The sequence below is a fragment of the Dasypus novemcinctus genome, chromosome 6 (assembly GCF_030445035.2).
Source record: "Dasypus novemcinctus isolate mDasNov1 chromosome 6, mDasNov1.1.hap2, whole genome shotgun sequence".
Classification (NCBI taxonomy): Eukaryota; Metazoa; Chordata; class Mammalia; order Cingulata; family Dasypodidae; genus Dasypus; species Dasypus novemcinctus.
In genome coordinates this window covers 101594426-101615682 of record NC_080678.1, presented here as the reverse complement: position 1 = coordinate 101615682, position 21257 = coordinate 101594426, and the positions used below count along the sequence as shown (strand labels likewise).

Sequence of the window (21257 nt, the reverse complement as noted above, 5' to 3'; positions counted from 1 at the left end):
TAATCACTTGTCTTATTTTCAAGGTTGCTGATTCTTTCTTTTGCCTGTTCAGATCTGTTCTTGAACCCCTCTAGTGAGTTATTTCAGTTACTGTATGCTTTATCTTCATAATTTGTTTTGATCCTCTTTTCGATTTCTAATTCTTCTTTTTGCTCATGTATAATTTTTCTGATTTATTTTAGTTCTTTGTCCATATTTTATCTCACTGAACTTATTTAGAAAAGTTAACTTACTGTCTTTGATTAGGAATTCCAGTGTCTGGCCTTTCTCAGGGACAGTTTATTCATTTTATTTTGTTCATTTGAATGAGCCATCATATCCTGTTTCTTTGTATGACTTGTGATTTTTTTTGCTGAAGTCTAAACATTGGATATTTTCATGTGTTAATGTTTAAAGTCAGATTCTACCACTTCCCAGGGTTCTGTAATGTTTGTTTAATGATCGTTGAAGGCTGTAATGTGGATCAACTCTGTGTTGAGGGTCTCCTTCTACATGTAGGCCAATTTGTACTGAGCTCTCATAAACCAGCCCATATTGAAGAATTAGGTTCCTCTCTGGTCTTTCTATGCATGCATCTTGCCCTGGGCATGTGTAGTAGCTTTCAAAAATTCTCTGGCATGTACAAATTCTTTTTTGTGTCCCAGCTTCCCATCCTAAAGAGAAACTCTCCAGCTCTTCCTCCTGTGTGCCAGTCACCTTTTATATATTCACCACATTTTACCCCAGTGGCTGTGGCTTATTTCTTCCCCATGATCTGTCTGCCCTGCTTCTCCACCCATTTTCTCTGCCCTGCATACTTTCCACATTAGGCAAAACCAGTGATCACCTTGAGTCAGTCTTTCAGAAGCCATTGTGTGTGCAGACAGGCTGATGCACTAAATGGGACCCGCCCTGTGAACCTGCAGTATTTGTCGGATGTTTGAAGTACTGATAAATGTCACAATGATGGTTTATTTTTTAGATTATCACTTAGGTAGGTTAGTCCTTACCACAATGAGTCATTTTTTTAAGTGCGCATTTTTTTTTTAATGAGCAGATTTTACAGATACATCATAATAAAATGTACTGCTACATTTGAAAAATAGGGGATGATGTGGGAGAGTGAGGAGGGTACAGGGGAATTCCTCATAATTTCAATGTAACTTTTCTGTAATCTAAAACCTCTTTAAAAATAAGTTTTATTATATTAAAAAAAAAACACAACAAAAATGGAACCACCGAGCCCCTCCCCAGGGCTTTAAGCCCCTCTCCCTCGCTCCTGGCTCTGAGTTGGTCCATTGCTCGGCCTTGCCTTATGTGGCATTTTGTCACAGGAGCAACCTTCTTACCACCAGCTTGGGAGAGGAGTTGCTGGCACACAGATGGCCTGGGAGGCGAGTGGGAAATGTTCTCCCCAAGTCCGTCCTGGGAGCTGGCTGGACAGATGGGGGACTCGGCTGCACAGGAGGGCACGGGGCAGGGAGGGGGAGAGGGGGCTCCCTCAAGCAGCAGCAATGCCAGACAGGAAGGCTTTGAAGGTCAATGGTTATTTGTCCCAGGGTAAGCCTGCACACACAACCTGCATACGCAGAAACGGGCCCCTCCAGAGAAACTTTTTTTAAACATGGGAAAAATTATGGTTATTTCCCTCACTAGCCATCTAACTCAATCGATATTAAACTCCAAAACCTGCCATATTTTTCCCCATTCTTGCTGTGCACTCAATTGAAAGGCAGAAATGTAGCATTCAGGAAGACGGGATTGAGGTGGAAACAGCCTAGTTCCCTAATGAAGTGAATGCCTGGGCGCCCTCAGTCACAGCTGCCCTTGCAGACCCTCCTGAGGTGCTCGGGGACCCCACGCCAGGTTCCAGGGGCCCATGGGCCTGGTGATTTCACAGACACAGAGAGACCGTGGGCTGCACCTGGTGGGAGGACGCTGCTCACTAAAACTCATCCTTCTTGGGCGTGGATTCTCCAACGGGCAGATGGAACCAGATGGGGAGTTGTTTTTCTTCTCTAGTGGAGAGGACACGGTTCAGTGGAATCCTTCTGGGCTTGGGCACAGTTTGGGACACCTGGACGGAGAAGTCGTGCTTCCAGCTAGTGACCTTGGGGGCTCCTCACCACCTTCTATGACACGTTCAGAATGTGGGACTCCAAAGTGGGAGACCAGGGACATGGAGAAAGGAGATGAGAAATTCAAAGGCTTCTCTTTGCATGAAGTTAGGGAGGGAGACACAGGACTGGATTCACATGAAATAGGCTCTTTGGGCTTTTTCATGGAGCGGAATTTGGCAGATGGATGAAGACGAGGTGCTGTGAGAGGCACAATCCATGTGCATCCCCACGGGCCCCGGGATGCATTATTCTAGCAGGTGGAGCGTACATGCATCTCGGAGAGGACAGAAACTCACCATGTAATAAACTCTTTTAATCATCAGCAACAAATGCCAACATCTTTTTGACTGTAAAACCAAAACTGTGTGTCCACCTAAGCAAGTCTACAATCCGGGTCATTTGGTGCCTTAGCGATGGGGCTTTGCAGGCAGGGCTCGCGGAGGGCAGGCGGCCTGTGCCCGGGAACAGGGCGAGACCAGCGGCAGCATCCGGGAGGACCAGGAGTACGCACGGGGGGAATGGCAGCACCCCGGGCACACGGGGAAGGGGACCCCCCTGCGGCAAGGTGGGGCGCACAGGGCTGGGTCGCAGACCACCGGCATGAATGGGGCTCTCACTGGGGCGAACGTGAGGCACCTCCCCTGGAGGGCAGAGAAGAGAGAGAAGGTCACAGGAAGGTTGTCCGATTTGGGAGCGGAGGTTGCAGTTCCCTTGGCACGGTGGGCTGGGCTCAGGACACCTGCACCCATTGGTGGACCTTTCCCTGGGTGCTGGCCTCCAGCCTCCACTCTACTTGGTGATGAGCGTCGGCTGTCACCTCCTCTGCAGGGGCACTCCCCGCCCTCCCCAGGCCCGACCTCTGACCTTGGTCTCTCCCCAGGCCCGACTCCACCTGGGGCTGCAGCATTGACCGGTTTGGGTCTCGGCATGTGTCTGCTGAAGGAGGACCCCTCCCCACAGCCTAGGCCACAGCGGGGCCCTGAGGCTGGGGGCTGCAGGGGGCCCCTGAAGGCAGAGGGTCTGCCCCACCCACTGTGTGAGGAAGCCCGTGCAGACCCTGCGTCTGTCTGCGGCACCTGCCGCCCCGGCGCTGCTGTCCTCTCTGCCCCTTCCTCCTGGGCTTGCCGAGGACCCCCACCCTCCACTCAAGGCCCCCGCAAGTGCCAGGAGAGTGACCAGAGCACATTGGCCCCTCCCTCACTCCCAGTAAGGAAGGGTCTCCCCGCGCCTTCGGTCAGCCCCCTGGGAGAAGGGAGACCGCCGGCTTTCTGGGACCCCCGCTCGCCTCCAGCAGCAGCACCTCAAGACCCCGGCGTCTATCTTTAGAGCCCAGCACCCCCGGTGCCCAGGAGGCCGGCCTCAGCAGGACAGGCCCGGCAGGGCCCCGGCGGGTGCTCGGCCGCCACCCTCGCTCAGGCCCGGGGCCGCAGTCCTCCAACTCACCCGCACACCCGTGTCCGCCTGGCCTTCCACGAGGGCCCGCCCGTGCCCGCTCTGAGCCAGGCGCCTGACATCAAGACAGCCCTGCTCTCAGGCACATGGCCCTCGGCTGCTGGAAAGCGAGCCCAGGGTGCCCATGTCCTTGAGGGGCCTGCAGAGCTGTGCACTTTGCCAGGTGAGGCCAAGGGGCCTGGAGACCCCCTCCAGCCTGTAGATGGAGGACGGGCCAGTGTGCACGCCTGAAGCCATGGAGCTCGGGAAACTTCCATGGCAGCTGGAGGAAGCTATGACACTGCCAGGACAGCCAAGCAGGGACTCCAGGAAACGGTCACGTCACAGCCTCCAAGCCACCCAGGAAAGGCCACTGGAACCACGCGAGGTCCCCAGGCCCTGCTGACCTCACGTGTCCCTTCCCACACCCCGAGCACACGCCGGGGCCTGTCCTGTGTGGTGGGGTCACCTCAGGACCTCACGCAAGAGGGACGGCAGAGGACACAGAAGGCAGGTGGAAGCCAGCCCCGCACAGCTGGGGTCAAGCTAGGGTCAAGCTGGGGCCCGGCATGTCGGGGAGCTCAGAGCTTTCCTCCGCAAGACACGGGGCCTGACCCCCAACCCGGGACACAGTGGGGATCAGATTTGGGGGCCACGAGCCACCCAGGAGCACTTGGAGAGTCTTCCAGCACGTGGACACGCTGCTGCTGGGCAGACGCCTCCTCAGTCGGAGACCTGCTGTCCCCTGGCTGTGGTCACTCATTGGCCCCACAGTGCCTGTGCTGACCTGCAGCTATCCCGCTGCGGCAGAGACCAGGGCAGCCTGCTCAGGGGTGCAAAGTCCCGATGAGGAGCAAGGGGCACACCTAGATGGGAGGCGTGTTCTCCGGGGCAGCATTTGGTGGCCGGGTGGGGTGTCAGCTTGACCAGTCATCTGCCGGATAACACAGCTGCCATCTCTAGAACGGAGCTGGAGCCGAGCCAGGAGAGCAGGAGGGAGAGGCTGGGCATGTGCACCGTCATCCACTCTGCCAGCCCAGGGGACTGCGTGGCCCTGGGACCACTCGCCAGGCCAGACTCTTACCTTCACCAAGAGGAATTTCTCCTTTCCTGTGTTTACTAAGTGTGCTCGGCTCTGGGGGCGAATCTAAGAGCAGGCTGCGTGGCTCTAGGGTTCTCTTTCCTCCTGTCTGTTCCACCCCTGTGCTCACCAGTCCAGGGACGATGGGCCCAACAGGCATGATGAGGCTGATCTGACGGCAAGGGCACCGTGTGCCATCCAGAACAGATGTGCATGGAAACTTTGCATCAGATCAGGCAGGGTGGAGGAGGGCTGCTGCAGCAGGTGGGCGAGCAGCGCTCGGGCCGCCCGGTCCTCGGGGCAGCCGCACCCTCCCTGGCTCGGGCCTGTCTGCCCTGGGTGGCCTCAGGTGCTCTCTGTGCCCTCGGGCACACAGCAACCAGAGCTGCACATGCCCCGCACCTGCCAGGATGCAGCAGTCCTTCCACCTGCAGTGCCTGTCCTTGCTGGGCTTTCTCTCTGCTGGGTGCTTTTCCCAGATGATGCAGGACTAGCCTGGTCCCAGCCCAGAGCAGTCCTGGAGCGCCGCCCGAGCCACAGATGTGGCGGTCAAGGGCCGGGCGCCTCCAGGGCCCCTGCCCCACCTGCACGAAGCGTGACGGGGGAGGCCGCGCAGGGTGGGCTGCAGGCCAGGCCAGGGGGCCCGTGGCCACGTGGGGACAGCTGCCAGGTGATGTAGGAGGACCACATGAGATCCCAAGTGCTGACCTGAGCACAGGCAGTGCAGGTTGAGGAGGGTGCTGGGCTCTGGAGCCAGGCCACCGGGTCCCAGTCCATCCCCGCCCCGCAGTGGCTGTGTGAGGTGGGGCAAAGCACAAGCCTCTCTGTGCTCCAGCTTCCCGGTCTTTACAGCTGCACGTAACACAGTGCCAAGGCTCGGGCCAGAGGAGGGGCCAGAGGGGAGGACTGTAGGGCTCCCCAAGGGCAGCTGCCCAGGAGGTCCACCACGAGCGCAGCACTGCCCTGACTCCAGGTGCACACGTAGTGCTGCCGTTTACCCCCCGTGCCAGGGAGCCAACTCCAGGGGACCGTGGCTACCTGGAAGAGCCTGTGGGGGCTGCACCCGGAGGCTCCCACATGGGAGGCCACCTCCCGGGTGGCATAAAGCCAGCTGACCCCCAGGGCTGCAGGCACAGGGGCCTCGTGGGCCAGGAGCGCTGGAGCTGGCGGCCGGCCCTGCTCTGCAGCCCCTTGCCCTTGACTCTGGCTGTGGCCTTCAGCCTCCAGCCTGGACAGTCCCCCACCCATCCGAGACCACAGGGAGGAGCGTGTGGGCAGCCACGGCCGGCCTCTGGGGCCTGCGTGCTCCTGAGGCCCCTGTCTGTGGGCACGTGTCACAAGGGAAAAGCACTGGGGTGTCGGCCCGCCATGAAATGGGGGCCACATCAGGCGCAATGGGGTGCAGCATGGACTGAACAGGGCACACAGGAGGTCCACCTTGCCCTGCAAAGGAGAAGTGGTGTGAGGACGCATCCAGAGAGAGTCAGGCACCCCTGCTGCATGCCTGCTGGGGTGGTGGTTGCTGTGCTCAGTGTCAGAATTTGGAACAAGACACCCTTTTGGCATGTGGGGTCAGTGGCTCATTTAGGGGACAAGTTCCCAGGTCGGGCGAGCTACACCAGGAGCCAGGAGAGGTCCCTGAGGGGGTGGTCAGAGGGCGCAGGGAGTTGGGCAGGAGCCCACGGTGGGCAGGGAGGCCTGCGCTGGGGTGGAGTGAGGAGGGGGCAGGCAGGAGGCAGGTTCCTGGTATGGGGGGTGGGCAGGGCAGAGAACAGCCCAGAAGGAGCCCTGCGCCGGTAGAGGCAACACCTGGCTGGCCTGAGCCACAGGGTGGGGCGGGTCTGGGCCGAGCAGGCCAAACAAGTCACTGTGTCAGGACAGGGGTGGGGCTGGCTGTTCCAGTGCCTTTTGGGGCCACAGAGGGGCACGGAGCAGACGCAGGAGAAGGGCGGAGGGGCCCGGCCAGGAGGAGGTGGGACTCTTGTCCTCCAGGTGGCCCTTTCACCCCAGGACACTCGGCCTGGCAGGGCTCTCCTGACCAGGTGGGTGGCATGACCAGGGAGGGGGTCTTGGGGCTCCTCCTCCCTGCAGCCCTGCGCCCCGTGTCACCAGCCACACAGCCAGCAGCTCTTGTCCTCATTCTGAGGAAACCTCGGTGGGAACTGCTTACCTGCCTGCTGTGGGCCGCCCGCAAGCACCGAGAGACCAGGTGGGGCAGGGGCGGCCAGGCTCAGTCAACTTGGAGCACCTGGGGCACAGGCCCCCCAGCTTCGTGCCCTCCCCTGGCCCCCGCACCCAGGGAGGAAGCAAAGCGACCCAGACCCTGCACTCCCCCAGGTGAAGCCTTCCAGCCAGGCCTCTGCACCTGAACCGTCACCCTCTCCCCTGCCCCAGCCCTCCTCACCTCCATTTGGCTCAGACACCCAGTGCCTGGGCAGTCACAGCAGCGGGTAATCATCACAGGGCGTGGCAGGCTGCAGCACACTGTCTGTGGGAAGAGAAAGCACCTGCTTCAGGGTGGCACAACCGGGGGGCTGGTGCTGCCACTCAGCCGATGTTTGTGGGATGAATAAGGAACGATCGAGTGAGGGACCCCAGATTCCATCAGCAGCCCGCACCCCCAGGGAGCATCCTCTGGGGTAAACAAGACAGCATCTGGCTGGTCCCCAAAGTGCTGCAAAGCTCCCCTGTCCCCTCACTGCTCTGACGCTCCCATTGGCAGAGCCTCCTTGAGGCTGTGCCCTGTGTGGGGCCTGGACCGAGGGCCCCAGAAGACAGGGGTTCATGCCTGCAGCTGTGCTCTCTGCGGGGAGCCATCTGTAACAGGGCGTGCCCAGGACGTCACTACTGGATGGGTGGCCAAAGAGAAGCGGGGGCTCTGTCCACTCCAGGAGCCTCATGAAGGAGGAAATGTGACTCAGGAGGAGCCTGAAGGCAGAGGACGGAGGGGACCAAGGATGGCACTGTGTGGCCGAGGCATGAGGCCAGCCAAGGACCCCGATAGCCGCAGTGACTGGCACCGGAACCTGCGGACCTGGGAGAAAGCTGGACTTCTGGGCTCCAGACCAGAGACAGTGACCTCCGGGTTCAAGCCACCCGGTGCATGGCGTTTGTCAGAGCAGCCCTGGCAAATGAAGACACCACATGCTGGGCTGGTCAGGGGTCCACGCATGGCCAGGGGACGCCCCTCAGCCACCGGGCTCGAGCTTTGAAAGCGTGACTGCCCCAGGCCCACCTGGTCCCACGGCTGCTGCCCTGAACCTGGCCCTGGGCTCCCCCGGGTGGGCGCCCCTCACAGCTCTGTGCCAGATAAGCTCCCTCACCCACCCTCAGCCCTGCAGTCCCCAAGGGCTGACCTGGCCAGGCCCCTCTGCCCACCAGGAGACCGTGATTAAGACAAGGGCCCGGCAGATCCCAGAGCTGGGTCCTTGCAACATGAGGCTCCTTTTCCAGAAGCTTCCCTGAGTCCTGGGCAAGTACCATCCTGCCAGCCAGCAGGGGCCCAAGGGCCCCACTTGTCTCAGGAGTGTCTGTGGTAGACCCCCCACAGGCTGCCCACACTGCCCCTTTGGTGGGAGCCCAGGAAGGGGGACGCCTGGCTTCGCTAGCAGCCCCCGTCGCCCCACCCCTGCGCCCTCCTCCTCCTGCTCTGCAGGCTCTTGGCACAGGCGGTGGAGCTCCTGGGGCGGGAGCGGACCCCTCCCTGGGCCGTGGGAGGCTCGGTGCATGGCAGATGAGCTCACAAAAGTCAGGACGCACTTAGGACTTACAGTAGAGGGTTCCAGCAGGAGTCGTGGCAGCTCCTTTTCTGTCTAGATTGAGAAAAAAACATAACCTGTGCTGGAAGGTGTGATTTGGGCTCAGCCTCAGCCCCTGGGAGAGGTGGGGACCCTGCTCAGAACCGCGGGGCACAGACCGATGCCTGTGGAGCTGTGGCCAGCATGGCTGCCTCTGAGCCTCAGTTTCCTCCTTTGTCACAGGGACACCACCCCTCCCTGGACGGCTTGGGCAGACCAGGCAGGCTGAGGCCACCCCAAGCCGAGAGCCCTTTGCGGGATGGTCCCCGCAGGCTTTCCCTCGAGCCCTCCCTGGGCAGGGACCCGCCTGCTCCTTCTCTGCCCCCCCCTTCTCCTCCTCCTTCCCGCAGCTCTCTGGATGGTCCTCCAGCCCCTCGAAGGCCCCTCCTTCCTAACCCAGGAGCACTCCTGTCTGTCCTCCTGCTGCCCTGCTGCACACTGGCCTCTGGTCACCTCTAGAAGGGCCGTGGGCACTGGAGCAGCCTGGCCCAGCGTGCGCAGCCTCCCCGTGAGCATCCCGTGGCAGGTGGGGCAGGAGGCCAGGGCGCCTCTAGGTTCCAGGGGAGAACGGAGCCTGAGCCGTGAGCAGTCTTGGGAGCTGCCACCATAGCAGGGGCACTCACCTGCCTGCTCATGTAGCAGGGCACTCACCTGCCTGCTCACATAGCAGGGGCACTCACCTGCTTGATCACATAGCAGGGGCACTCACCTGCCTGCTCATGTAGCAGGGCACTCACCTGCCTGCTCACATAGCAGGGGCACTCACCTGCTTGATCACATAGCAGGGGCACTCACCTGCCTGCTCAGGCAGCAGAGACACTCACCGGCCAGCACAGGTAGCAGAGGCAGCCCAGCAGCAGCAGCAGGAGCAGCAGGGTGGATGCGCCAGCCACGACAGGGATCCAGGGGAATTTGGAGCTGCCTTGGCTCTCAGTGGGGTCGTCGTCCTCGTACTGGTACTCCTCATCAGCGTCCTCCTCGGGGTCCTCCTCCTCATCAGTGCCCTCGTCTTCTCTATTCGTGTTCTTGCTGGCATGCTCGGGGGACTGCTCAGGGGACTGCTTGGGGGACTGCTCGGGGGACTTCCTGGGAGTGCTGGCTGCAGCATTCTTGGAGGGCTTTGTGGGGCTCTTCTCAGGGGGTCTGTCGGGGGATTGTGCAGCGAGGCTTTGGCTGTTGACCTTGCTTGGGTTCCCAACCTTGTCCTCGGTGGGTTTGGCAGCAGGATTCTCCCCCTGTGGAAGGGCCACCGTCACCATCCAGCCTTGGCTGCCAGAGAACAGGTGTGGCCGAGGGCTGGGCTGGGGCTGGGTGGTCCCCTCCTGGCTCCCGTCCCCTGGCATTCCACCCCCAGCCTCCTCCTCTCCTCAGGTGCTCCACCTCCAGGGACCCCAGGGGGGGCCAGGAGTCCATGGCCAGATGCCCAGACCACCTCGGCAGTGCCCAGGGCCACAGACACCACATGTGGCGGAGGCTGCCCCATCCCCCTGCCTGAACCCCAACCTGGAGGGGTGGGCCTTGGGGCCCACACAGCCAGGGGTGCCACAGGCCTGGACTCTGGTCCTGGTGGGCCCCCTGCCCCACCCACTCGCCCTGGCTGCCAGCTGCCCCCCAGCGTGTCTGCATCAGGGCTGGGCCGACGTGCCCCATGATGGGGGTGCCCCCACCCAGTACTCACGCAGTCCTTTCCACTGAATTTGAGGTTGTTGGCGATGAAGGTTATGCCTTTGTTGAGGCTGATTTCAATGAAGATGGGCCTAAAGCACAGAGGGGGTGGGCCGGTGACAACCAGGTCTCCCCCATGGCTGAACCTTGGCCCCCAGCTCTCCTGGGTGCAGTGACTGTGCCAGCAAGGTAGTGGGGTAGTGGAGAGAACGAGGCAAGAGCTCCTTCCCCAGAGCACGAGGTCGGCCTGGCTTGGAGGCCCCAAGGGACACGGCCGGCCCCAGGAGCCCGGCATCGTCTGCCTGCCGTGCGGCCACGTGCCACGTGAGCGGCGGCCACGGGCGGGGGGTCACTTGGCTCCTCCTTGTGGACAGGGCACGTGGGCTCAGCTCTGGCGAGTGGCAGGAGCCCTTTGGAACCAGATGGGCTGAAGCGCGTGCCCCAGAAAAACCATGTTCACGACCTGCACCCAGTCCTGGGGTGTAACCCAGCGTAAGTGGACCTTAAGACATCGTTACGCTGCGGTCAGGGGAATGAGACTGCCCTTAGTGCTGTGACTGGGGGCTTTCAAGGGAAAGCCATTTGTAGGAGAAGACACTGGAAGTCCTTGGGAACCCGGCAGAGAGAGGAGAGCACGTGGCCGTGTGGTGGGGGAGCCACGGGACCCCAGGATTCCCGGCTGCCAGCACCAGAGCGCTGCCCACCCTGGAGGGAGCCAGCTTCCAGCCCCAACACTGACAGCCAAGAAAGCCCTCTTGTCAAGACAACCCATGGCTTGGTAGATGTCACAGCATGGGGAAACTGAGGCAGGCACCCTCCACCTCCTGCTGTCCTCAGCAGAGCCGGGCCACATGGATCCCTGCCCACCTCCAGGACCACCCATCAGGGCAGGTACAGAGGGCTCCCTGGGTGCCCTGGCCAAGGGTGCCCTCACCCAGGACCCTTAAACCACTGCCCACCTGGTCTCCTGCCACGAGGGTCCCCAGGTTGGGGCACTTACTTTCCAAGTACTTGAGGTTCTACTCCAGGACAAGTTATGAAGTTGTCTCCAGAAGAGTTTGCTGCTTTATCTAAAAGAAAACCCACAGCAGAAGGTCAGTGCACGTCCATCCATCCACCACCTCCTGCTGCCCTCGGCCAGACAAGTGGACCCTGGCAGGTGGCCAGCCTCTCCTTCAGCCATCGTCTACTCAGAGAAATTGTGGGATCCCTGGCCTTCCCCCAGGCACTGGGCAGCTGATGGTATTTAACAGAAGCAAGGCAGGCAGAGAGATGTTCTCAAGGCAGGAACGTTCTCATGACTGGATGGGGAGGCAATCCCATAAAATATAACCATGAACAAAATAAATGTCAGGGAGTGCGAAGTGCATGACAATGAAAACGGGGAAGGCACAGAGCATGCAAGTGAAGGGACATCTACTCAGAACAGGTGGCCTGGATCATCTCTTACAGGTACAATTTCTCATTTGGAGACATTACGATATTTGCAGATGGACAGATGTGATGTCCGGGATTTGCTTCAAATAAGTGGCAGCAGGGATACCGACGTCACCAGCTTGGCATGGGTGGACCATTACTGACAGCAGGTGATGAGTATTTCAAGTTCATTCTATAATTCTCACAAGAATTGTATGCTGTTGAAACTTCACTAAAAATCAGGCCTCTCCAAGGAGGCAGTGCTTGCTCTGAGCCCCAACAGGTGAGGAAGCCATCAGGGAGAGGTCTGAGGGAGGAATGTTCCAGGCTGTGGAAGGGCCTGTGCCAAGGTCCTGAGGTCAGAACTACTCGCGCGTGTGCAGGGAGGAAGCGAGTGAGCAGGATGGGCAGCGTGGGCTTTATCCAAGGACAGCGAGTGTGCCGGGGCCTGACAGATCCCGGGGTGCTGTGGACTTAAAGGCAGCAGGACTTTTGGTGGTTGGATGCAGGGGAAGCAAAGAGGCACGAGGGGGCTGTGAGCTTTGGAGGAGAGGACTGAGTGGCTAGGGGCGCCCTTTCCCGCGATGGGGAAGCCTGACATGGGAAAGGATGTGGGCTGCTTTGGCTTTCCTTTAGCCTTCAGTTTCTGTGGGGTTTGGGACTGGGGCACAGGAGGCTGAGTGCAGGCCCACAGCTGTGGGGGGACCTCTCAGTCCACAGCCCACACACTCACTGGCCCCTGGACTGGGGTGAAGGGCACTGCAAAGCTGCCCTCTGAGTGGGGCTCGGCCTCACGGTCATCCCCCAGGCTGGAGGAGCAGGACCTCCGCTTCCCAAGGCCCAGGCCCAGCTGCGCCCAGGAAGGAGGGTGAGCAGCAGCGTCCACTGTCTCTCTGCAGGATGGAGGCTGGGTCTGCCACCACCTGCAGCCCCCGAGAGCTGTGTTCAGAGCTGCTGGGAGCACTGCCCTCTCCAGCAGAAGGACCCTGGAGGTGGCAGGTCAGCCCCCTGCAGGGGAGAAGATTTAGGGGTGGTTCTTGTGGAATGTTTTCAAAACTAGGCTTTTTATCTCTTTAGAAATGCCAATTTTGGTGGGACTGGCAGCCAGGTGTTACTTCCTGGGCACTTGACCTATAAAGCACATGGATCAAAATGAAATGGAACCCCTGGTTACTGTCCTAACCACTTCAGGTGTTCCAGTCTCCTTTAACTTCAAGGGTGTCTTTTAGGAACCAATAGGTCTTATAAAGAAATATTTCTAGGGCATGAGAGTTGCATTAATTCCAGTTCAGTTTCTTTTCTTTTTTCTGTCAAATTTGAGAAAAATTATTTCACTATGCTGTATTTGAGAGGGTAAATGGTAGTTATTTGGGTTTGGGATCGGGGTAATGTTTTATTCTCTATTCTTTCCTCTAATTCCCTGTGGCTGCATCAATCTTATAATTAAGAATCTCTAACAATTGTGATTGTTTTTCTCTTTTCTACCACAGATCAGGGCTCTTCTCAACAAAATGGCTCGTTTCCACAGTGACCCGCTGACATTACAACTGTCAGAGGAGCCATGAACCTGGCGATCTGGAAACTCATCTCCAAAGCAGGGCTCGAGGTGAGGATTTGCTGTGGGAAGGTTGGGAGTCAATGGAAAATGGACTCCCAGGGAGAGGATGACCACAGCATGTCCAAGGTCAGGGTCAGGAAGCACAGGGCACTGCAGGTGCCACCAAGCCACGGCCAAGATGGCTCATGGCCAAGACGGCTGCCTGAGGGGCAAGGTGGGCAGATCAGGAGGGAGGTGCCACCCAGAACGAGCTCATCACCCGAATTTATAGGCCTTCCTGCTGTCGTGAAAACAGCATGCTAAAGACAGAACTCATGGGACAGGGGGACACACTGGCTATTACATTTTTCTTCTCATTTCTCAGGTTTCCAAAAGTTTTCCCAGGTGTTTTAATAAGAGGAAAATGTGATTAGAAGTAACAAGACAAATTCTTCTCAGTGCATCAGAGCTGCTCATGACATGCCACGTGCCCTGGCTCTGCCCACGTGGTATGGCCGGGTGCCCGGCACCCAGCACTGCCTTAGAGGGGACACCAGGGACCCCCGGGGGGGCACAGGAACCCCCAGCTCTCTGGGGAAGGACCTAGAAGCATTTCCAGGGCCATCAGGTGGGCTCTGCCTGCTCCAGGAACTCTCTTCTAGGTGAACTAGAAGGTGCCCTCCGTGGTTTTGGCTGTCAGCACTGAGGGGCTTGGGCTCACCCACCCTGGGGAAGGGCAGGTAAAGGGAAACAGCACTTCCCTGGGCGCATCACCCACATGCAGGGTGGAGAGCCAGTGCTGAGATCCTCCCCATGCTCTGCCCACCCAGAGGAGCAGATGCCCACCAGTGCTGGAGAAGGGAGCCGTTCTGGGTCTACCAGGCGGCTGGGCAAGGCACTGGCCCAGGAAGATGCAACTGCAGCAAATGGAGGCAGCGAGGAGCCGGCTGGGAGCAGAGGGTGCTGAGGGCCGCCCAGCAGCCCAGGCTCTGGGAAGGCCCACCCAGCCCCAGCTCCCTGGGCGCCGCCTGCCGGGCCCTCTGCTTCCTAAGGCTGCTCACCCTTGGTCACATGCCTGGCACCTCAGTCCTGCCAAATAATAGGCTGCTTCTTACATTTTCACACAATTATTACACCCTCGAGGGCACCTCCCGCTCTACGTACGAGATCTTGCCATGACCACGGCCCATGTTACAGGAAAGAAAACAGGTTCAGGAGCAAGGCCCTGGGGCCTGGGCCTCGGACTCTGGAGTCCAGGCCTGGCCAGGGCTCCTTGTCTCAGCTCAGGATGAGCCACCTTCCCTGCAGGGGTCAGTGAACCAGGCAGGGCACAGGGCCCAGGCTGGCTGCCCATGCCCCCAGAGCCACCTGCGGCCCTGCTCCAGGTACCCAGGGCCTGTTTCCAGTCGGGGTGGGAGGGGCCAGGCCCCCAGCCCATCTGACTCTACATGGCACGCTGCCTCTGACCCCACCAAGGCCACTGAAAGAGGCCATCAAGGGCAGGCAAGGCTGGGCATCTCAGAAGGAACACATGCTGTGGGGTCACTCGGGACTCAGAGGCATTTGGGCAGGTACTTACCTTCGAACTTGGTTCTGCTGAACTTGAATCTGCAAATTATGTCCTTCTTATTCAGGGCATTTGCAAAGCCTCTTCCGTGCACCTTGATATCAGGGCTTTCTGCAAGGACAACGCGGAACAGGCTTGTGAGGATGCGCTCAGGGCTGTGTTCCCTCGGCTCTTCCTTTCAGGACAGGCTGCCCCAGAATGAACACCCAAGGGGACTCAGGCAAGGAAGTAGCTGTGGGGACACCACCTCTGGGGGACACCACCTCCGAGCAGCTTCTTCTCTCCACTGATTCTTAGAAGCCCTGTGTCCTGCCAGGCCTCTCCTTAGGGTGAGCTCCACCCCTGAAATCCCATGGGGCTCCCTAAAGCCACGGGATGCTGGCAGTGGGCAGAGTCACCCCTTGCTTTATAGGTGAGAGCAGAGCTCGGTCCAGGTGGGTCCAAGGCCCCCAGGCTGCCTGAGCTGGGCCTCCAGGCCTGGAGCCATGGGACTTCTGCACATACAGGGGCTGTTCCTTCATCCTGTCCTGTTGGTGCCCAGGGCAGCATGGAGGCCCCCAGGGCCCTGCTCCTGAGAGGCCCTCATGGCAGGGGCAGTTCCGTCCTAGCCCTGGGTGCAGAGCCCTGAGTCAGCTACCCCAGCACCCGTCTCTCCCTGGCCACCAGGGACCACTCCTGGCCCATGCTGGGCTCAGTGTGCACATCCATCCCCGTGTGAGAAAGGCTGACATGGAGGTGCCATTCGGTGCCTTGCACATGTCCAGGCGCTGGGGGTCCCCTGGGCTTCCTGGCCCTGAGGCAAATACTACAGTGGCTTTAGGGAGGCCCGCTGGACCTTCGGCAACTCCATCGCCATTCCACCCCGGTGCGCCCACCTGAAATCCATCCATCCCCCCCCCCATGCTGCCCCCTGACCCGGGCCTGCTAATTCCAGCCCTCATGCTTGGATGGTCCCTGGTCACTGGACCTGAGGGACTTTGCCTCTGAGGCCCGGCATGGCCCAGTGATTCCCTTGCTCAGGCAGCACCTGGTGGCTGTGGCCGTGCCCTTGGAAATGAGCCATGCGGAAGCACCAAGGGCCAGGGGCCAATCATGCCTGCCATAAAAGTCACTTCCAAGGCCAGTCCCTGTGCACGTGGGTTCAACCCCTTTGTAAAGAGGAACTTTGAAGATGCTATTACGAGTTAAGGAATGAGCTCATCTATGAACAAGAAACCCAGGGATCATATTTCTTAAAATGCAGAGAATATGCAAACACAGGCAAGGAGAAAATGCCAGGGGAGGAGACCATGGAGACTGCTGGCCTTGGAGTGGTAGGTGGGGGAGCCAGCCAAGACCCCCAAGGATTGTGAGGCACTTACGCCAGCAGGCCACAGACCCCAGGAGAAAGCCTGGCCTGGAGCCCTTCGTGTGGGACTTTGGGGGCCTCCAACACGATGAGCCAGGAAACTCCTGAGTGAAGCCAACCAGCACACGACCCTTGTCATGTAGCCTGGCAAGCTATGAGGACCTGTGGTGACAACATCACCTGCGGCTAATGGCAGGCTGTGTCGCTCGGCACGGGCTCCCCCTCCAGGCGGGGGGCACAGGCTCCTTCAGTCATGGCCTTCTGGCTGCACCCTCAGGCACGTCCCTTCTCCCCCAGCGGGACGTGGGCTGGGCCTTGGCCCAGCATTGAGTCGCCACCCACACGGGCCGTTGCTGACCGGCCGACCCCGCCCACACTGAGCAGGGGACGGTGCTCAGTCATTTCCAACTTCCATCCTGGGATTATTTATATAACAGAAGGCGGAACCCTGACGAACACAGCGAGGCATGGCTAGATAGACCCCAAGAAGGGACATTCCCTGCCGGAGTGCAGGCAAGCTAGGCTCTGGACAGGGCCTTCCTGCCCCAAGAAGAAGCCAAGAAGAAACGTCCATGGGCAAGTTCGAGTGGCGCGTGGACGACGGGCTCATCCTAAATCGCATTCCCTCGTTTCTGAGCATCTTGTGAGCAGAAGGTTCCCACTTTACAGAACCGGAGGCTACAAAGGGCCCTGGGCCAGGGCCCAGCTCGGCGCACGCAGCCCGGATCCCAGGCTGCTTCCCACGGGGCCCAGCCGGGGTCGCGCCACCCCAGCAGCCCTGCTCCTGCCCGTCCCTGTCTTGTTCTGAGCCGCCCTCTCAGGGCTCCTCCCCAGTAAGCCCCCGAGCCCCTGAGGAGTCGTCAGCTCCAGGAGATGTGGGTCCTGAGCCGGAAAGCCCCGAGCAGGGGTGGGCGTGGAGGGCAGGGATGGAAGCCCAGGACAGGGCCTTTTGGGGACCCCAGCATGGCGAGCACTTGCCCCCACAGCACAACCCTCACCCCCAGCCTCTACCTGGAATGCGCATCCAGCCCCACAGCCCCAGCCGGCCTCAGGCTCCAGATCAACCCACCCACGCCTTGGACCCACCCCCACCCCCCAAGGATTCAGCTCCAAGAGGAACCTGCTTCCATGAGGGAAGGACAGGGAAGGGGCAGGGAAGAGGACGCCCAGGCAAGGACTTCTGCTCTGCGCAGCAGCCGCTCCTTCCCCTTCCCAGCCCCTCACCACCCCTGCCCCCTCAGCACCATCCCGGGGCAGGGCATCCGCCACCCGCAGCGCCGGCAGCCCCGGAGGGAGGCCGGGCTTTCGGCAAAGGGGTCTCTTCCTCTCAGGAAAAGGCCCTACACCAGGCCGCCCGGGTCGGGGAGCTGAGCTGGGCAGCAGGGGTTCCCCAGGAGGGAAGGGCTGGGCAGGAGCTGAGGGCCGACAGGTGGGCAGCACTGTGTGGGCAGCAGCTTCCAGGTGAAGAGCCTGGCGATGGGAGGGCCTCCCACACTTGGAGACCCAGCACCAAGTCACTGCTGAGCAGGTCCCCTCTGGCTGTGCTCAGCAGGGCCCCGTGGCCGTGACTGGGGAGAGGGCTTCTGCCCAGTCCCCAGGTGTGCGTGGGGCTCAGGATTCCACCTCCAGGAGGAGGCAGCTGCTGGCCGATGAGCAGGCACCCCTGCCAGGCTGGGAGGCCCTTCTCCCCCGGCACTGAGTGGGGGGCATCTGGATGTCGGGCTCGGCCATGTCTTTCCTTCATGCCTGAGCCACACTTGTTGGGCTCCCCATCCTCCGATGCTGTGACTTGCAGGTTTCAAATGGCCACTCAGTTTTGCACAGCGGGGATGATGGCTAATTCCTCCTGTGTGATGTCTGTCTCGTGTGCTCCTGTGCTCCACCGCCTGGTGCTGTGCTGAGGGGGCTCTAAATATGCTTTTCCTTTCTCGTTGTTTGTTAAACATTTTGTTTTGAGAGGGGAAAAATGTACTTGCACACACATACCCACAAACACCCTCACAAAGTCACTCACAAATGAGCACCTTCCTGCACACTTCAAACACACTCACACACCACACACACACAAACACGTGCACACACATATAGACACCAAAGTATAAACACACAAAGGCACATACACGTGCACATGTGCACACACCACACATCCAAACACATATTCATGTGCTCACACGTACACATGCATACATTGCAAATACACACACACTGCATGTACATAGATACATACACAAACATGATTCTCACACATGCCCATGAACACACATAAACACACATGGATATGCATGCATACACATACACAACAACCCAAATATACACATACACATGCATGTACACACATCATGATATCCACATGCACACACACATGAAGTCTGAAACACATACACACAAACATGCACACATACACACATACAGGTTCATGCTCCTATTATACTCGTATCTGTGCACAAAAGCATGCCTGCACACACACACGATTGTTCTGGTCCACTAGGCTGCCGAAAGCAATATACCAGAAAGGGGTTGGCTTTTACAGTGGGGATTTATTAGCGTACAAGTTCATGGTTCTGAGCCTTGGAAAGGTCCAAATCAAGGCACCATCAAGATGGTACCTTCCTCCTGAAGACCACCAGCTGCCAGTGACCTCGCCTCCTCTGTCACACCACAAGGTCCTTGTTGGCATCTGCTGGTCTCCCTCCTCTTCCAGGCTGTTGCTTCCAGCTTCTTCCTTCCATGGCTTTCTTTCTCTTTGTGTGGATTTCATTGTCTTATAAGGACTCCAATAAGAGGATTAAGACCCACCCTGAGCCAGGCCTTAACTGAAGGAACCTCATCAAAAGGCCCTACTTACCATAGGTCCACACCCACGGGAATGGATCAGCTTTAAGAACATACTTTTCTGGGGTTTATACACGTTCAAACCATCACACTCTGCCCCGTGAATCCAAAAAGACATGCTCTTTCTATACTGAAATACATTCATTCCATCACAATATCCCAGAGCCTTAATTCATTTCAGTAATAATATTAAGTAAACTTCTCATCAAAAGCAGTTACAGCTGTCATCTGTCCTGGGGCACAATTCCTCTGGCTGTGGACCTGGGGACTCAGAGCACAAGTTACCTGCTTCCAAGAGACACAGAAGGGATAGTCATAGGACAAACATTCCCACTGCCATAGGGAGAAATTGGAAGGAAAACAGGGGTCACAGGTCCCAAACAATTCCAAAACCCTTCAGGTCAGACCCATGAGATTTCCAGGTCTGAGAGTCATTATGGAACAATGGTGTGACCTCAGGCCCTAGTACATCAGAAGCCCCACCCTTTCCAGGTGCTTGCACAGAGTCCCTGCCGCCACAAACACTGGGGTGAAGGCTTGTCAAGCATCTGAGTGGCAAACATCCTCTCTGCAATTCCACAGGCATCTGAGAAACCTGGCATGGTGGCACTCTTCCACAACAAGGCAGAAGGCCACCATCTCCAAGCTCCAAGGCATACTCACACCTTCCACATGGAAGTGCTAACCTCCAAGCTCCCAGGTGTACTCACACCTTCCATATGGCAGGGCTGACCTCCAAGCTCCTGTGTGTACTCAAACCTTCCACATGGCAGGCTGAGCTCCAAGCTCCTGGGTGTACTCACACCTCCACATGGCAGGGCTGAGCTCCAAGCTCCTGTGTGTACTCACACCTTCCACATGGCAGGGCTGAGCTCCAAGCTCCTGTGTGTACTCACACCTCCACATGGCAGGGCTGAGCTCCAAGCTCCTGTGTGTACTCACACCTTCCACATGGCAGGGCTGAGCTCCAAGCTCCTGTGTGTACTCAAACCTTCCACATGGCAGAGCTGAGCTCCAAGCTCCTGGGTGTACTCACACCTCCACATGGAAGGGCTGAGCTCCAAGCTCCTGTGCGTACTCACACCTCCACATGGCAGGGCTGAGCTCCAAGCTCCTGTGTGTACTCACACCTCCACATGGCAGGGCTGAGCTCCAAGCTCCTGTGTGTACTCACACCTTCCACATGGCAGGGCTGAGCTCCAAGCTCCTGGGTGTACTCACACCTCCACATGGCAGGGCTGAGCTCCAAGCTCCTGTGTGTACTCACACCTTCCACATGGCAGGGCTGAGCTCCAAGCTCCTGTGTGTACTCAAACCTTCCACATGGCAGAGCTGAGCTCCAAGCTCCTGGGTGTACTCACACCTCCACATGGCAGAGCTGAGCTCCAAACTCCTGTGTGTACTCAAACCTTCCACATGGCAGAGCTGAGCTCCAAGATCCTGGGTGTACTCACACCTCCACATGGCAGAGCTGAGCTCCAAGCTCCTTTGCGTACTCACACCTCCACATGGCAGGGCTGAGCTCCAAGCTCCTGTGTGTACTCACACCTCCACATGGCAGGGCTGAGCTCTAAGCTCCTGTGTGTACTCAAACCTTCCACATGGCAGGGCTGAGCTCCAAGCTCCCGGACATACTCACACCTTCCACATGGCAGGACTGAGCTCCAAACTCCTGTGTGTACTCACACCTCCACATGGCAGGCCTGAGCTCTAAGCTCCTGTGTGTACTCACACTTCCACATGGCAGGGCTGAGCTCCACGCTCCCGGACATATTCACACCTTCCACATAGCAGGGCTGACCTCCAAGCTCCTGTGTGTACTCAAACCTTCCACATGGCAGGGATGACCTCCAAGCTCCCAGGTGTACTCATACCTCCACAAGGCAGGGCTGAGCTCCAAGCTCCTGTGTCTACTCACACCTTCCATAGAGCAGGGCTGACCTCCAAGCTCATGGGTGTACTCACACCTTCCACATGGGAGGGCTGACCTCCAAGCTCCTGGGTGTACTCACACCTTCCACATGGCAGGGCTGATCTCCAGGCTCCTGGGTGTACTCACACCTTCCACATGGCAGGGCTGACCTCCACACTCCCAGGTGTACTCACACCTCCACATGGCAGGGCTGACCTCCAGCTTCCTGGGCATACTCACACCTTGGCTGGGCTGGTCTGCTCTCTTGGCTGAATACTGTCTACAGTGCAGATCTCAGCTGCCATCATTGTGCCTTTGAAGTTATTTTTCCATCAGTCTACCCCTTTTCTGTTCCTTATAGACCAAACTGGTAATGGCTCCATTCATACAGATTTTGCAAAAAACGTGTTGGTTTCACAGGTAGAATACTGGGGTCCAGGCCATAAGACAAAGGACCTTCCAGAGATCCTCCCTGGATGGTTGTGTTCCCAGTCCTGATACACACTGACGACCGGCTCCCTGTTCAGGGATGTTTTCACATGGGGCACTATTCTCTGGGGACTCGCTTTTCA

General features: G+C 58.5%; 1 protein-coding gene and 1 long non-coding RNA gene across 2 annotated transcripts in view; both read right to left on the bottom strand.

Moving 5' to 3' along the window:
- Positions 1-7015: 7015 nt before the first annotated feature.
- LOC131279004 (uncharacterized) lies at positions 7016-9297 on the bottom strand. Its single transcript, XR_009186348.1, has 3 exons — positions 9233-9297; positions 8382-8423; positions 7016-7099 (listed from the first exon to the last, which is right to left on the bottom strand). It is a non-coding gene; the product is annotated as an uncharacterized lncRNA (long non-coding RNA).
- A 363-nt stretch (positions 9298-9660) lies between these two features.
- The window catches only part of LOC131278902 (anthrax toxin receptor-like), a 45918-nt gene continuing 34321 nt past the window's right edge, over positions 9661-21257 (bottom strand). The window contains exons 10-13 of the mRNA XM_058299542.1: positions 14606-14704; positions 11074-11143; positions 10083-10165; positions 9661-9677 (exon numbers count right to left, since the gene is read on the bottom strand). Of these exons, the coding sequence (XP_058155525.1) occupies positions 9661-9677; positions 10083-10165; positions 11074-11143; positions 14606-14704 (269 nt within the window). The remainder of the gene's footprint in view (positions 9678-10082; positions 10166-11073; positions 11144-14605; positions 14705-21257) is intronic.